Genomic DNA, 18945 nt, shown 5'->3' with positions numbered 1-18945 from the left:
GAGCCCAACACAAGATGACTGACAAAAATTACATTTGTGTCCCTGTAACTTTACCTGGCCAAGTGAATCCAGCATCGGTCTGATTTTGTGCCTGCAACTCCGCTCTTTGTCCTAAATATCTCCAGGAGTTTGGGAGTGTGTGTGTCCAGTTTTGACAAAAAGGTTTGCTCCAGATGAAGTGTTGTTATCCTACTGAACTCTTCTTTGATCTTAAACAGAAAATAAAAACACAACTTGATCAAGACACGCACCTTGCTAAAACAATTAATATTGTAGTCTCCCCAGTATAATAAGGGCATTAAATGTTTTGAATGAACAAGGGCAATCAGTGTGAAGACAAGGGACTGACTGACTGCGGCCACCATTTCCATGTTTTAGCCTATAGTGTTTTAACAATCCTATTCGCTTGTCTGATTCAAAACTACACATCTTCACCTCCATCTCATGTTGAGGCACCTGTAACTAAATCATATTGGTGTCATTAAAAAATTCAATTTAAACCTTCAACAGCACTAATTTGATCTTACCTTGCGTAAGCTGTTGAGACCAAATTCCTGAGAGTCAACGTCCTTCAATATTCTGTGAAATATATTGAGAAATTATATTATGACATATCATTAAAATACTATGTGTTGCAATATGAGAAATTAAAGCAAATGTTTATTTGAAGAACACTGACGACACAGAAAGTTCCCCTAAAATATTTTTGACTTTAAAATGACCACGGGTGGTGTATAGTAAATTAACCTTGCTCCAAAATTACAAATCCCACCAGACAGGTTTAAGTTACAATTGATATATATTTTTAGGTCCTGAAGAGGGTGTGCTTGTTGCTGCAATTTTGCAATTCAGTTTCAAACTTGCCATTTTTTCTCATTGGAATACTTGTTTAAAAAGATACTTGTTATTGAAAAAAATAAATCACGCTCCCCCACAGTAACCACAAAACTGAAACCAATAGCATACTTTCTGAATTTAAAACAGCATTTCAACAACTGTTTATGAGCAGATATCACTGATATTTGCCACAGATCATATTATATGGGAGGGAAATGGTTGGAGAGCTACTTAAATGAGTGACAGAAGATTGTTCATTTGGACCAACAACATTCTACACTCATGAACATAACCTGTGGAGTCCCCTAGGGGTCGATACTGGGACCCACACTATTTAGCATATATATCAATGAAATATGTCAAGTATCAACACTGCTGAAATTCATCCTCTTTGCTGACGATACAACCATAACATGTGCTGGTGACGACGTGTAGCAACTTTTGACTTCTGTAACTGAGGAGATGATGAAGTTAAAAACTTGGTTTAATACAAACAAATTGTTTCTGAACTTAAAGAAGACCAAAATAATGCTCTTTAGCAATTGCAAAAGTAATATACCAATCAGGATTGTTATTGAGGATACACCAATAGAATATGTTCAACAAAATTCATTCTTAGGAGTGGTGATAGATGAAAATATCTCATGGAAGCCCCATATAAGTTACCCGAGGACAAAAGTTGCTAAATGTGTTGGAATGATGAGGAGATCATGTCATCTATTGAACACCAATGCTCTGCTTTTATTGTATCATTCATTTATTTTGTCATATTTAAACTATTGTGTTGAAGTCTGGGGAAATTGTTATAAATCACATCTACAACCTTTAGTCAGTTGGCAGAAAAAGGCCGTCAGGATTGTTTCCAATGTTCACTACAGACATCATTCAAATCCACTGTTTATGGACTTAAAGCAACTTAAACTGAACGATGTGATCAACTTTAAAACTGCTCAAATTATGTTTAGGGCATCCCAAAACTCTCTATCATCCAATATACAGAACCTATTCCATGATAGAGATGATCACCATAGTTACAGTTTAAGAGGAAACAACAAATTTTATTTGCCTAAATTTAGAACAACTTTAAAATCAATGTGCATTTCAGTGCGTGGAGTCACTCTGTGGAACAACTTAGGGGACAACTAAAAAATGTGTTCTAGCATGATTCAATTTAAAACACTGTTTAAAAAAGAAGTACTGAAGAAGTACAAGGAGGAAAAAGAGTGATGCCCTCAGCACAGAGCGTTGGGAGAGTTGTATGGTCAGAGAGTGTTTGGGCCCGTGTGTGTGTGTGTGCGTGTGTTTTGTCTCGTCTTGTCTTGTCTCCTAGTAGTGTTAGTGTACAGGAGTTTTTCTTGTTTTTGTTTAGTGAGTATTGTACTTGTATTATATTGATTATGTTAAATGTGGAATGAGTGAGAGGGGTTGGGATATTATAAGCATCTGCTTCATCCAACCCCTTTTCAAGCCTTGCATCAATATCTCTGTCAAAATGTAAAAAAAAAAAAACAACAACAACAACAACCTGTGTTTATTTGTACTGTGCAGGTTTGATATAAATATTTCAATTCAATATATTATAAACATGAGTCTACTAGGGCTGGACCTGAATATCCCATCTTTGTGATGGTATAAGCGGTTTGGGAGGCGGGAAGAGGACACCGCTGCTGGACTGCCGCCCAAAAAATTAAATAAATAAACAGCAGGAGCTATCCATGCTAATGCTGTCGGACTCCGGAGAAAAGAAATTGGAATATATATATATATATATATATATATATATATATATATATATATATATAAATATATATATAAAAAATTAAATAAATAAAAAGCAGGAGCTATCCATGCTAATGCTGTCGGACTCCGGAGCAAAGAAATTGGAATATATATATATATATTCCAATTTCTTTGGTATATATATATATATATATATATATTCCAATTTCTTTGCTATATATATATATATATATATATTCCAATTTCTTTGCTCCGGAGTCCGACAGCATTATATATATATATATATATATATATATATATATATATATATATATATATATATATATACATATATGTATATATATATATATATATATATATATATATATATAAAATCTCCTGTTCTGCGACCATAAACACATCCAAAAAAGTAGCCGCGTGCCACAATGCCAAGTTTGCAGTTGTTAGCTGGCTTGCTAGCTGCCAGGCTAAACGGGTTAGCTAATGCTAACGTTAAGTATTCCATATTCCATCACTGACTTGAACAGATAAGCAAAGACGACGTGCAAAGTTAATTAAGCATATAACCTACCCATGTTGCTCCAAATCCATGAACTTTCTTGTAAAATGACTGTCCACGCAATCTTTTGTCCTCCAGTGAACACCTGGTGCTCCTGGGCGTGTCTGAGAGGAAAAGCGCAAACAGTGAAGTATATTTATATAGCGCTTTACATAGTGACACCCAATATCTAAGTTACATTTAAAACAGTGTGGGTGGCACTGGGAGCAGGTGGGTAAAGTGTCTTGCCCAAGGACACAACGGCAGTAACTAGGATGGCACAAGCGGGAATCGAACCTGCAACCCTCAAGTTGCTGACACGGCCACTCTACCAACCGAGCTACGCGATCCTCTGACGCATGCGCTGAGTGGCCACAAGGTGGCGAGGTTTACTGCTATTACCCAAATACATCTTACTTTCTGGTATTAGGTTGTAAAATCAATATATTAGTTAAGTAAATATTACTTGGAGTGAATGATCAAATTTACATATAAAACTGAGGATACAAAGTTACAAACAACCATCAAGTAAGACATTAAATAAAAGGTGAGATTTTAAAGTAAAATAAGTGAAATAATAAATCCTTGTAAAATTTAAATGAATATCCGTGGTAACAATTACAAGGCCAAAACATCATTTTTTTCAGTGTACTATTTACAGTTTGTTTTTATATATAACTTGTATATGTAATGCAACCATAAACTACGGCTGTTAGAATACTGGTCCTGCGCCTACTGCTTGGTATCAAGCCGATACCAACATTTTACAGTATCGCCCACCCCTATTTGGAGGGGCAGCCTGTAGCCTATCGACAACGAGCTCAGCGAGCATGCGCACTAAAGTCTGCTGCCCGCCTAACGTACAGACCACATGATGCAAGAGTCAGGAATATTGCTCGACTTCCAGACTCTTAAAAAGTGGGCACAAAGCAACATGTTTGTGATAAGATGGGCCGCAAAGAGCGTGTTTTTGTTTTGTTTGTTTTTTACTGGCCGAATAGCATTATATACATTATAGCAGTGGTTCTCAACCAATTTTCAGTGACAGATAGATAGATAGATAGATAGATAGATAGATAGATAGATAGATAGATAGATAGATAGATAGATAGATAGATAGATAGATAGATAGATAGATAGATAGATAGATAGATAGATAGATAGATAGATAGATAGATAGATAGATAGATAGATAGATAGATAGATAGATAGATAGATAGATAGATAGATAGATAGATCGATAGATAGATAGATATAGATATGTAGGTGTGGGAAAAATCACAAGACTACTTAATCTCTACAGAACTGTTTCATGAGGGGTTCCCTCTATCATCGGGAGATTTAGAGAGATTTTTAGATAGATAGATAGATAGAGAGAGAGAGAGAGAGAGAGAGAGAGAGACAGATAGATAGATAGATAGATAGATAGATAGATAGATAGATAGATAGATAGATAGATAGATAGATAGATAGATGGATAGATGGATAGAAAGATAGTACTTTATTGATTCCTTCAGGAGAGTTCCTTCAGGAAAATTAAAATTCCAGCAGCAGTGTACAGAGTTGAAATCAATTTTAAAAAAGTAAATAATGGGGATTTAAATGGAAAAAAAATAGAGAAATATTACAATAACAATCAAAAATAAAAAGCAACAACGGGAATACAAATATAACAGTAAAATAAGAATATAACAAGAGAAAGTAGGCAGTAGTGACCATGCTATGAAAACGTATTGCACTGTTATTGTTTTGCATCCCCTGTCATCCTAGTACCCCCCGCCCCAGAGAGGAGTTGTACAGTCTAATGGTGTGTGGGACAAAGGAGTTTTTGAGTCTATTAGTCCTGCACTTGGGATGAAGCAGTCTAGCACTGAACAGGCTCCTCTGGCTACTGATAACGCTATGCAGAGGGTGACTGGCATCATCCAGGATGCTCACTAGTTTGTCAACAGTCCTCTTCTCTGCCACCGTCACCAGTGAGTCCAGTTTCATTCCGATTGTAGAACCGGCCTGCCTGATCAGTTTCTCCAGTCTGGAGCTGTCCTTCTTAGATGTACTGCCCCCCCAGCACACTACCATGTAGAACAGAACACTGGCAACCACAGACTGGAGGTACAACCACAGGAGTTTTTCTACAAATGTTGAAGGAGTGCAGCCTCCTGAGCCTGCTCTGTCCTTTCTTGTACTGGTGACTTCTACGGATGTACCCCCTGTGAACATTTTTTTAATTCAAGTACCTCCTAATCAGAGCAAATCATTTTTGGTTGGAAAAAAGAGACAAAGAAGTAAAATACAGCACTATGTCATCATTTTTTGATTTATTAAAGTGTACTACAGTGCAAAATATTGCTCATTTGTCGTGGTCTTTCTTGAACTATTTGGAAAAAAAGATGTAAAAATAACAAAAAACTTTATAAATAAAAAGTGATTCAGAAGGAATCAATAAAGTACTATCTATCTATCTATCTATCTATCTATCTATCTATCTATCTATCTATCTATCTATCTATCTACCTATAAATACAGATTTCTACACATAGAAGTAATCATCAACTTAAAGTGCCCTCTTTGGGGATTGTAATAGAGATCCATTTGGATTCATGAACTTAATTCTAAACATTTCTTCACAAAAAAGAAATATTTAACAATATTTCCACAAAAAAATCCAGCTGTCAACACTGAATATTGCATTGTTGTATTTCTTTTAACTGTTTATGAACTTACATTCATATTTTGTTGCAGTATTATTCAATGAATATATTTATAAAGGATGTTTAAATTGTTGCTATTTTTAGAATATTTTTGAAAAATCTCACGTACCCCTTGGCTTACCTTCAAGTACCCCCAGGGGTACACGTACCCCCATTTGAGAACCACTGCATTATAGCATGTTTTACTGCATTATTTAACCTTTTCTCAATGTGGTGCTACACTTTGTCCCCCAGTTACAGATCAGGAACACATTGGAGTCCCATAACCAGCATTGCATGCTACATTAGTTTAGAAACATCACATAAACATAAAAGATGAGCAAAAAAATTTATACTGTAGTAATGTGGACCGTGTCTTTGCAGAAGGGGGTCAAATAGTTATTCCCCCCACAGTTGCCTTCGATAGTTTGTCTATACCAGGGGTGTCAAAGTCAAATACAGAGTGGGCCAAAATTTAAAACTGAACAAAGCCGCGTGCCAAGGTTTAACAAATTAACCTTTTAAGCATTTAAGTCTCACCTTAAAACTCATCTTTATACTCTAGCCTTTAAATAGACCTCCTTTTTAGACCAGTTGATCTGCCGCTTCTTTTCTTTCTCCTATGTCCCCCCCTCCCTTGTGGAGGGGGTCCGGTCCGATGACCATGGATGAAGTACTGGCTGTCCAGAGTCGAGACCCAGGATGGACCGCTCGTCGGGACCCAGGATGGATCGCTCGCCTGTATCGGTTGGGGACGTCTCTACGCTGCTGATCCGCTTGAGATGGTTTCCTGTGTACGGGACTCTCGCTGCGGTCTTGGATCCGCTTGAACTGAACTCTCGCGGCTGTGTTGGAGCCACTATGGATTGAACTTTCACAGTATCATGTTAGACCCGCTCGACATCCATTGCTTTCGGTCCTCTAGAGAGGGGGGGTTGCCCACATCTGAGGTCCTCTCCAAGGTTTCTCATAGTCAGCATTGTCACTGGCGTCCCACTGGATGTGAATTCTCCCTGCCCACTGGGTGTGAGTTTTCCTTGCCCTTTTTTGGGTTCTTCCGAGGATGTTGTAGTCGTAATGATTTGTGCAGTCCTTTGAGACATTTGTGATTTGGGGCTATATAAATAAACATTGATTGATTGATTGAAAAGGGACCCAAACAAGTTTTTCATTGAATATTGAACAAGCAAGACTTATATAACTTTATAGTGACATGCAAAATCGAGTTTCAAATAATAATAATGATAATAATTAAAAAATATCAATGGCATATCAAAAATAACATTTTAATAACAATTGAATACCTCTTTTCTATTTGCAGCCTTCTGAGGTAAATATCAAAATAAACTTTTTCTACAGGCTAATAATACATTTGAAAATGAAAAAACAATAATGAATGGATACAACATTCAGGCCTTTTTACTGATCAGTTCGCGACACACTGATCTAATCTGATGTGCCCAAGCCAGATATTGTAGCGTCCCGGAAGAGTTAGTGTTGCAACGGATTCTGGGTATTTGTTCTGTTGTGTTACGGTGCAAACGTGTTTGTCATTCTTGTTTGGTGTGGGTTCACAGTGTGGCGCATATTTGTAACAGTGTTAAAGTTGTTTATACGTCCACCCTCAGTGTGACCTGTATGGGTGTTGACCAAGTATGACCTGCATTCACTTAGGTGTGTGTAGAATCTACATACATTACGTGACTGTGCCGGCACGCTGTTTTGAAGGAGGAAAAGCGGACGTGACGACAGGTTGTAGGGGACATCAAAGGCTGTACCTTTAAGGCATGCCCCCAATATTGTTGTCCGGGTGGAAATCGGGGGAAATTCGGGAGAATGGTGTCCCTTTGGAGATTTTCGGGGGGGTTGGCAAGTATAAGTATTAGCGGTGAATGCGGCCAGCTCTAATGTTAATTTGATATTGCCACAAGGGCCAAATGAAATGAAAAGGCGGGCTAGAGTTTGACACCCATGGTCTATACAAACAAATAGTATACGATGAATCATACAACTTAGACCATTTCAATATAAGTTCATAATTCTATACAAACAAAGGCAATATTTCAGCACCACGGCCAGCGCTCAACCACATAGGAGGCGCTATAAGCCGTTTTAATGCATATTCTAGTTTATTGTACGGATAAACAGAGCTGCTTAAAATCAACATAGTCGTTGTTCGTTTGTCAAATAAAGCTTCATAAACAATAATAATTATGACAATATATTTAAAAATGTGTTTTTAATGCGTGACTACTGCACCCCTACAAGTCTGCCACAAGATGGAAGTAAAACAAAGCAAATATTCTTGTTTGTCTTTACACACGACTGAATGTATCTTCTAGCCAGCACGCTTTGTTATGCATGATTTGTTGTTTTAAAAGACAGTCATTAGAAACAAACATAATTGCCTACATCTATCAGCAGTAGTTGCAGTTGTTTATATAGTGTTAAAGGACAACATGTATGTAAACAAACACCAACACTGCCTTCTTGTCTGTCTTCAGTGTTGCCTTCACTGACCCTAGCTGGACTTGTTAAGCCAAACATTTTTCCCTCGCCAACAGAGACACACTGTCCCCTTGCCCTCACAGCTGTGTGGCCTAAATAGTGGAGACACAGCAGCAGCATCCTGCAGATCAGAAGTCATGGATGTAAAACAGTAGCAAATGTTGGTGGCCAAGACTTTGACTTTGTTGTCTCCGCATACTTATCCTGCAATGCTGAGAAGAACTCATGTATGGAGACTTGCAGAAAACACGTCACATGACTTCACTTTTTAATAACGTCCAAGTAGCCTAACTCGGGGCTCTTCAACTGGCAGCCCAGGGGCTAAAGCCGGCATCATAGTGGCCCATGAGTTACCTTCAAAACTTGGGAGACATTTTTGCATCAAATTCCTAAAAACAGTAGAGCGCCCCTGTTGTATAGAACAGTGTTTTTAAACCTTTTCTGAGCCAAGGGACATTTTTTTCATTGAAAAAATCCCGAGGCACACTGTGAGCAGAAAACATAAAAAAAACAAAAAACTCAGCAGCCAATATTGACAATAAAAAGTCATTTTTGCAATTGTTGGATATGAATTCAAACCATAACTATCCATGTATCACTATAACTCAAAGTAGGTGTACTGTCACGACCAGTGTTATCATGCCGTGACTTATTTTTAGTACTTTTGGTGTTTTTCATTTTGTAGTGTTTTAGTTCCTGTCTTGCGCTCCTATTTTGGTGTTGATTGTCATGTATGAATGCAGTTTGTGGACGCCGTCTGCTCCACACGCTGCAAGTCTTTGCTGTTGTCCAGCATTCTGTTTTTGTTTACTTTGCAGCCAGTTCAGATTTAGTTTCGTTTTGCATAGCCATCCTTAAACTTCAATGCCTTTTCTTAGCGACACTCGCCATTTGTTTATTTTTGGTTTAAGCATTAGATACCTTTTTACCAACACGCTGCCTCCCGCAAACAAACCATGTTCCCGACATCTACAAAGCAAATAGCTACCTGCTGCCACCTACTGATATGAAAGAGTATTACACGGCTACTCTGCTCTAGACAGCACAGACACTTAACAACGGCACATTATTTGCAGATTATAATTACTGGTTTGCATAAAATATTTTTTACCCAATTAGGTGAAATTACATAATGTCCCACGGCACACCAAAAAAATATATCGCAGTATGCTAGTGTGCCGCGGCACAGTGATTGAAAAACACTGGTATAGAGGAATTTGGACCACTGTAAACAGATTGGCCGGTCCTTCCACTGACATTTTAGCCCTGCTAGCAAACATGGAACACTGGGATCCAATCTTGTGATTTACATAACTGAGATTCCTCAAGGCACCCTTTTAAGTCTTCTCTTCTTTGGTATTTGGTTTGATTTCTGTAACTAAGGTGTTGCTGTAACTTGCTTGTTTCAGATGCAGTCAGTAGTCATTTGTTCAACTTTTTATTTGTACAAGTGGTGTTCCTCAAGGTCCAATTTTAAGTCCTTTTGCAGCAGACTCTTAAAAACAACAGCACAATTCTGTAACACTGGCAAAATGTAATATTTACTGTTGAGGACGCTGGTTCTCAGGTTTATACAAAATAAAACAAATAGTGAAGAGAAAATTCTGAACCCCCGGTTCTTAGCTCTCTGTAAATGTAGCCCCCACAACATTGTCATTCAATATCCCTGGCTTAATTAGTCTAACCCTCTGGTTTTGTATTGTTAACACGGTAGGGGGCGGCATTGAGCCAGTAAGGACCTGCTTTTAGCGCGTTTTGGCCAAAGGACCAAAGGCTAAATTGTGGCCCTATGCAGAATTTTATTTTGAGCCCCCTGACGAACCCCAGTACAAATAATATACTTTTTTATTCATATCAAATATTTTTTAGACATTTTCATTCCAAATTTAATTAAATTTAATGTTTTATACTAAAAAAAATTCAATTGTAATACATTATTCAATCATGTAATTTTCTAGTGCAAACCAGAAAAAATCCCCAAATTTCCCCAAACATCTTCGACCAGGATTCAAACCCACGAATGATTAGCAACACTGAAAATGTGGAGGGAAATTTGTCATTATATTTTTCACAGTAACACAACAGGAAGGGATTAGGAATATCGTTGTGGTAACATTTCATTTGACATTATTTGAAATTAAACATGCACCTTTTTACACAAAATGGAGGGTTGGCCATTTTTTCATAGTTTAACCATGCCCATACTATACAGTATGTGATAAATACTGCACATGTGATGATAAACTGTTTTTCTTCTAATTCTATCCATTAATTGGGGTAGATAATTGTACTGCAAAGAAAAATTCTGCTTAGGGCTCAATTTAGCCAGGGGTGGCCCTAAAATTATATTGTGGGTGTTGTATCATAATATCTCTCATAATGCAAATATATATATATATATATATATATATATATATATATTTAGAAGGTCATAAACATTTTTAAAAAATCTTTAGATATTAGAAAAAAATTCTGTCTATAATTAATCGTTCCTACTTTGCAGAAATTGATTCATAACAATTAGTCCCAGAACCATATCAACGATAAAAAAGGTTTTACTGAATTGTATGTATTCTATAATTAATATGTATGCTTTATTTTTTAAATCCAATCTTCATTTTGCAGAATACAGCTCATTAGTCAAGAGTCATTAGTGGAAATGGAGACAGGGACCCCACAAACCTAATATTTTAACAACTTATTGACATTTAATGAACTGATACGAGTACAATATTCTAAGAATTATGTATAAAGCACATACAAAATTATACCAAACAACATTCAAAACAGATTTGATTTGAACATGAGAAATTAAATTGAACCTAAATTGAGATTAAAAAAAAAAAAAAAAATTTAGTTTCAGAACAGTGAGTATGGAAAGATGTATTTGAAGGTGTGCAACAAAAACAATACAAATGTAATTCTATTCAAAAAAGGTAAAAATCATGATGATGAAAATATATGACTGAGTAAAATGATGTTTGTTTGTTTTTTGTGTTTGTTATGAAGTAGGAACATGGCCTCAACAGTCTTTTGTTGTAAATCGCTAATAGAGGACAAATATTTTTAGTTGGTACTTCATTCTGCTCCTTTTGATTCACGATTTATTTTAGTGTTGCATCAATCATTTCTGTTCAATATTCAGTGAAGGAAATACAAAAAAAATGGGAACGAGGGGGAAAATACTTCAGGGGTGTACTAAGTTTGGCCCGGGGGGTCATTAGAAGCACATAAAAACCTACACTTGAAGAGGAAAACTGCCAAAAAAACAAACAAACAAAACAAAAAAAGTTGAAACGTAAAAGATTGACTAGGATGGAGGCTGGTGCGTGTACATTCAAGAATCGGCCATTTTGTATTTTTTCCCATTTATTGTGTGTGTGTGTGTGTATATATATATATATATGTATATATATATATATATATATATATATATATATACTACAAAAGTAAGACTTTCAAATTTATAGTCAGCAGTCAATTGATTTCATCATTTGTATATATATGTATATATATACACATACTTATACATACATACAAAAATATATACATATATATATATACATTCATATATGTGTGATTAAATATATACATATACATACATACAGAATGTATACATATATATGTATGTATATGTATATATGAAGACACATACATGCTCTCTGTTACAGACGGCAAACGAGAGAAAGGGAGAGTGCGAGAGAGAGAGAAAGAGACTTTTGTGTTCTGTTGCATAGAACAAGGCACAACTCTATAAGGTTTGTGCAAAACAACCTTTGGAGGAACTCAGCCTTGACTGCGGTCAGTCTACCCCAAGGAGTAGAGCTGCACCGCATGCTTGGACAGCACCTAAAACCATCCAATAAGAAAAAAGTGATCCATCAAAGTTGTCATTCATATATATATATATATATATATATATATATATATATATATATATATATATATATATATGTACACACACACACACACACACACACATGTTCATACGTTTTGGCATTGAGGCGTTGATGACAGGCTTTGGATTGATATCTGACAAGTTGGTTTTTGCGTATTGCTGCATGAACAGTTGGGAAAACAAAAGGTGAACAAAAGAGTGCAAAAGACGTAGAAAATCTATAATAAGAGGCAACACATCAGGTCCTTGGATAAAAAAAATCCCCACTCAGATACATTTCCATCTGGAGCGCAGTACATTCTGTACACATATTTACAATCCAAATGTTTCACATCAAAAATAAATATGTTTACACTGAGCAGGAAAAGAAAGCAAATGAATAAATAACTTCATTGACGAGAGGAAAAACCTCCTCAGAGATAATGACTTGGTGCCGCGGTGTGGCTGGTTTACACACTGCAGCAGGTGCAATGCAGGCTGGGAAAGTCGCGCTCCTCCGCTGGAACCAGTTTTTCCTTAGGCCGAGATGAGTCAGGGAGCACATTCAGACCTGTGAACTACCACTGAGTCCCAGCAGCCACTTCGACACAAGTGTGTGTGTCTGCAGCTCCCTTGGTTTTTTGCCATACTGTTTTATTGAAGTCTACAATAAAGGCTGCTTAATTGTGTTTTTATAGCAATAATCTAGCAAATGCTGTTATGTATCTTTCACTGCTTGTAGTTGGCAACATCTACACTACAATACTTCCTTCAGTGAGCAGACCAGAGGGCGAATGACGTGTTGTGGTAGGTGTTTGTGACTATGATATGAACTCTTGTGTTGGGAAAGTGTTGACTGATTTGTTACTACGTAATTTTCTTTTTTTACAAGTCACGAGGGTCCTGAACACAACTCACAACTACTGTGTTTTTTTACTTGCAGGGGGATTTAAGGTGTGAGGAAAATATTATTAATTAGACTCCCTATCAAAGTCAAGAGCCGTTCATTGTTTTAGTCTTTTTTTTCCACAGAATATTAATTTTCAAAGACCCAATCCAATCATAATGCTTTGTTTTTTGTGGTGGAGAACTTGGTTTCTATTCCCGACTAGAGTTCTGTGAGGAACGGCTGTGGTGACCCCTGACCAGGAAAAGTAAAAAAAGAAAAAAATAATTTATATTTATTAGCTTCATTTAATGTTTGTTTTCTGGATTTTGTTGTGGATATTACATTTGGGTAACACTTTAGTATGGGGAACACTTATTCACCATTAATTAGTTTCTTATTAACATGCAAATTAGTAACATATTGGCTCTTAATTAGTCATTATTAAGTACTTGATAAATGCCTTATTCTGCATGGCCTTATTATACAACCAGTAAGCCATTAACTAAGAGCTTTCCTTCAATAACCTCTGAAGTATCGCTTATTAGTAACCCTAAACCTTATATGTTCCCCTAGTGTCCAAATAACTCTAAATTAAGTCTTTGTTACTTTAATAAGCAACTAATTAATGGTGAATATGTTCCCCATACTAAAGTGTTATCTAAATTTGATATTAAAAGGCAGAATTAATGAACTGGTCATATCACTTATCAAGGGATGAAACTATTATTTTCCCAACTTTTTTGTAATAATAATTGTATACATTTTGTTTTTACTGCTATATAATGATGAACCGAATACAAGTCCTATATAAAGAACATGCAGAGAAACCTACAGTAGTTTGGATGGACAATCAAATCCATAGATACACCAGAATGTAATCACAAAATAATCTCCCCACATAGCGCAAGATCAACTTTACCGCACACTTGAGTTCATGTGAGAGATGTTAAAGGTGAACTGCACTTTTAGGGAATGTTGCCAATCATTTACAACCCTTACGTGAGACAAGAAAACATGTTTTTATGTTTTCTGTGACTTCTAAATATTAGAAAAAGTGCTCATCAGAGACAGCTAACAATGGAGAAACCTCCAATGCTCTTTTGTAAACATGCTGTAAGTACATACTGTATGTCATGTTGTAACAGGCATTTTCATGACATATTGACAGTACTTTGGTCATTTTAAAACTTCTTTCCTGGGCGCAATAATTTCTGTCATCGCTGTGTGCTAAAGGTTTAAAAAAGAACACAAAAGTCACGCACTATGTCCGCTCTCACTAGGGATGGTTCTATTTTTCTTGAGAAGGTCCATTCAGAATAATCGTCACTCCTTGAATGCTTCCTAGCGATGATGCGTGTGTTCCATTTGCTGAGACCCATTTAGTGTCAAAGTGGTAGCGTGTGGATTTTCAAAGGCAATACAGCTCAAGCTCCTTCTTTATTTTATACTGCGTGTCGCAACCAACGTTATTAGCGGCTCATGCTAGCTAGTAGCGGGAAGTGTGAGCAAAACAATGAGTTAGTAGAATAGTTCCTTAGTGTTCATATATGTATTATTGATATAAAATATACTATTACATATTAAAGGCCTACTGAAACCCACTACTACCCACCACGCAGTCTGATAGTTTATATATCAATGATGAAATATTAGCATTGCAACACATGCCAATACGGCCTTTTTAGTTTACTAAATTACAATTTTACATTTCCCGGGAGTTTCGTCCTGGAAACGTCGTGTAATGATGACGTGTACGCAAGACGTCACGGGTTTTTAGGAAGTATGAGCGCTGCGCACACACACAGCTAAAAGTCGTCTGCTTTAACGGTATAATTATACAGTATTTTGGACATCTGTGTTGCTGAATCTTTTGCAATTTGTTCAATTAATATTGGAGAAGTCACAGTAAAAAGATGGAGTTGGGAAGCTTTAGCCTTTAGCCACACAAACACACGGTGATTCCTTGTTTAAAATTCCTGGAGGTGAAACTTTCCTATGGATCAGAGCGCGGTCAAGCCAACATGGACCCTACCAAATGTCAACCAGCAGGTTTCGGTGAGAAAATTGTGGTTAAAAAGTCAGTTTTTACCGGAGAAAAGCTGAGCTTGTGCCGTCCATAGCTGCCGTCGACTCCCCTGAGACACTGCGCGTCAAGACACCCGTGGAGACACCCTTCCGACTATCAGGTACTATTTAACTCACTAAAACACTAGCAACACAATAGAAGGATAAGGGATTTCCCAGAATTAACCTAATAAATGTGTCTAAAAACATCGGAATGTTTTTTTAAATTATGATTTTTTCTTTCTAGTCCGTCACTATCAATATCCTCCAACATGAATCTTTCATCCTCGCTCAAATTAATGGGGAAATTATCGTTTTCTCGGTCCGAATAGCACTTTTTGTTGGAGGCTCCCATTAAAAACAATGTGAATATGTGAGGAGCCATCAAACATGTGACGTCATCGTCTGCGACTTCCGGTAGAGGCAGGGCTTTTCTGTTAGCACCGAAAGTTGCGAACTTTATCGTGGATGTTCTCTACTAAATCCTTTCAGCAAAAATATGGCAATAAAGCGAAATGATCAAGTATGACACATAGAATGGACCTGCTATCCCCGTTTAAATAAGAAAATCTAATTTCAGTAGGCCTTTAATAACAATGTTGCTACGACAGTCGAATGAAGTGTTGTTGTCTTTCTAGATCGCTTTATAAGCAATATAGGTCAATACCAATTTGTTGTGTTTAGCCGCCTTTTGCTAGAAGTTTAGTATGCACAAAAAAGGACATCCGTGTACTCGTCACACATAGGTATTGTGAATGATGGGCAAAATTCCCCCCAAAAAGTACAGTTACCCTTCAACAAATTTTGGGAAGCAAGGTTGTCAAAAACAAGTCAATTCAAGAATGACATAGTCTGTGGTGACCTGGCAGGGCTTTCATAGGTTATTTGAGAAAATACTGTTCTTTTGGATACAGCCTGTGCAAGTTATGGCTTAATAGTAGACACTTAAATTGGCAAAGTTGAGTTCTGGCAAAGTTAGGAAGTATTGTTTCTAACCTCAAATGAAACTCATTACTAGACAGATTTAGACAGACGTCCAGTAATCTTTAAAGTAAATGTAGTCAACATCCAAGGAGCTTGTTTGGAACCTCATCCCTGTGCTGCACAACATAGCAAAGTCAGCAAAACCCCTGAGATTGAGTGAGTTTGAGCTTTTGCTCTGAGCACGGTTTGTGCAAACAGAGTTAATACTAAATGTGCTGTCATTTTTTTGTCACTCAAGTTGCCAAACACAAGACACATAAGTCTTAAAATACACATGTTTGTTTGTCTTCGCACACTTTTAAGGAGGCCCTTAGCGCCTCCGTGACTGTCTGCCGACTGCAAGGGCGGATTTGTTTACAGTTCATGTGCGTGAAGGAACAACTCTCGCTCTTTTGGTTGGACTTTTGAGCTCTTTTCCACCAGACTGGGACACGTTGTTGCAAGCGTTTCCAATGTAAACACAACAAGCCAGCCTGATAGGAGCGCCCGTGAGGAACATCCAAACTAGCAAGTTGGATGGCAAAGAATCATCATCTTCATCAAGGTAATACGAGTAAAACAAGCCTTTGACGCATTGTAGTACATAAAACAGACAGTTAAATAATTATTTGATCATGAGGAATTCCCTCACATAAAACAGACGGAATACAACTGAATAAATTATAAAAAGAAAATATTAGGAAAAAGAGAAAAAATAAAAGCAGGAATCGAATAAGTGGTAATATTTGTGAAAGGCACTCATCTGCTTAAAGACACATTTAGTGTAAAGTATTTCTACACGCTTGAGGACTCACCTGTAACACGTTATGGCTTAAGTCACAGTTAAACCTTAGGAATTGGATAAGGTTCATTTTAGGAAAACAAATAAAAGGTCCTCACACGTATAGAAATGAAAACTCTTCTGTTTGTTTGCCACTCACTTCATTTCTGTTTGGAAAAGGGAGTCAGTCCACATGCTCAGTGTTGTGTTGTAGTAGTAATTCATAGTTGTCATAGTTACCATGACAACTAACATTTTCAATAGCAAACTTCAAAAAACACAAACTTAGGAACCGCAAACAAAATCCCAAATCCATCTAAGTGATTGATTTCAGTCTCTGGAACAGTTTTGAATAGGTCACGAACCCACCAACACTTCCATGATGTGATCCAACTCCGTCAGATCAATTTTGAAAGGCTGATTGGCTGAAACCTGGGGGGCGGGGCCACTGTATGGCGACGCCAGCGACTTGAGGAGGTCGTCCGTCATCACCACCGAAGACAGTTTGGTTAGGCCGGTGCCAGCTGTCACGCCGACCGCCCCTGCTGTAACGCAGGGGTCAAAATCGTACATGGACGTGTCTATGTCGGCGAAAAGGACGTCGTCCAGCGCCAAGTCCGATAGGAACCCAGAGGGCGTGGAAGGGGAGGAATGAAGGGGGGAAATGTCTACCGGGCTAACAGGCGGCGCTGTGAGCAGAGTGTCTATTGGTCGAATGACGGCACTGCGGCCCCCAGTTTCAAGTTCGGCGCCTGTGGTTCTGCAGTCTTTAACGGGGCTCGTGGGTGCAAGGGACAAGGCTGCTGCGTGGGCGGGAGGAGCGAGGGAGGTAGTTTCTGTCATTGAGCTGGCGGCTGCTGGCCTACTTATGGCTGTATGTGTAAGTGAGTCCATGTCGCTGACAATGGGGGACAAAGAGTCATTGGACGAGGCAGGCAAAGACACCTGACTTTGTGACGGGGGAGGCGACAGAGGAGGAGTGGGCGGAGATGAAGAGCAGAAGGATGAATCAGGACCATCCTCCTCTAGTAGTGAAGCTGGAGTGAGGCAGGCATCAAGAGGGGGCGGGCAGGCCTGGGAACCTTCACAGGTGGGAGGCACTGACGGGTGGGGTGAAGGTGGAGGAAGGATCATCGGCATCAAAAGAGGCGGAGATAACTGCGCAGTCGCTGCAGCTGACAAAACTCCAAACGAGGGCGGGGCCTCGCGGAAGCCCTCGTCCATAGGGTCGTCGGGCGGCGGTGACGGCGGGAGAAGCAACGGGCGCGAGGAGCCCTCCTGTTTTAGTTCATCCTGGATGCGCCGCAGCATGTTATTGATGAGGACACGGCGCACCAGGCTGGGCTCGCGCAGTGGCCGCTGGCTGTACAGCTTCATTAGGGAGATGTTGAAGATGGTCTGCCGCTGAAGCGTGTACGACACCTTGGACAGGCCCTCGTGACACAGGCCAAATCCTGCTCCTGCCGCCGGTGCCTCCAGCGTCGTGCCTTCCAGCACCTCTTCATCCTCGTCCAGTTTTCGCTTGGCACCTTTACTGAACATAAGTCTGGAAAACAGAGAGAAAACAATTCATTGAATTATTATGGAATGTAATTATTAATCAGTAATAAGTGAGGCTGCACAATATAGACGATATACGACATCAATTATGTGAATTTGGTCGACGATAGAGGTTTTAATACCAACTATATATCGTAATAATGCATGTTAAAGACACATATCTAGCCGTGTCCCCCAAATTTGACAGCGGAAAGAGAAAGACAGTGTCCTCAACACAATGTAGCATTCTTGCTAGCGGCTAATATCCCTCCACAGTGTGAAGGCACTTCAAAGTTAGTACAGTTCAACTCCATGACGGCAAATAAAGTTAATTTCTTGCAAGTACTATTTTCACTGGAGGACTGGGAATAGCACAACATGCTACAGAACACATTGTGGGAAGTTGCAATAAGCCATGCTAACCGCTAAGCTAAATAAAGTTATTGAGTGTAAACAGGGGTGAGCAAATTAAAACAAACATTGATGGTAATGATGCTTTGATGCTAAGTAGTAACATAT

The 18945-nt window shown here is 38.3% G+C and overlaps 1 protein-coding gene across 2 annotated transcripts in view; it reads right to left on the bottom strand.

Moving 5' to 3' along the window:
* Positions 1 to 9735: 9735 nt before the first annotated feature.
* The window catches only part of sertad2b (SERTA domain containing 2b), a 56440-nt gene continuing 47230 nt past the window's right edge, over positions 9736 to 18945 (bottom strand). For both annotated transcript variants that reach the window (XM_061910963.1, XM_061910965.1), the window contains exon 2: positions 9736 to 18433. In XM_061910963.1, coding sequence (XP_061766947.1) covers positions 17245 to 18429 — 1185 coding nt within the window. In that variant the 5' untranslated portion in view covers positions 18430 to 18433 and the 3' untranslated portion in view covers positions 9736 to 17244. The remainder of the gene's footprint in view (positions 18434 to 18945) is intronic.

Source organism: Nerophis ophidion, linkage group LG09 (assembly GCF_033978795.1).
Source record: "Nerophis ophidion isolate RoL-2023_Sa linkage group LG09, RoL_Noph_v1.0, whole genome shotgun sequence".
NCBI classification, from domain to species: Eukaryota; Metazoa; Chordata; class Actinopteri; order Syngnathiformes; family Syngnathidae; genus Nerophis; species Nerophis ophidion.
Note: the sequence above shows the minus strand (reverse complement) of the source record. Positions and strands in the feature narration are given on the sequence as shown.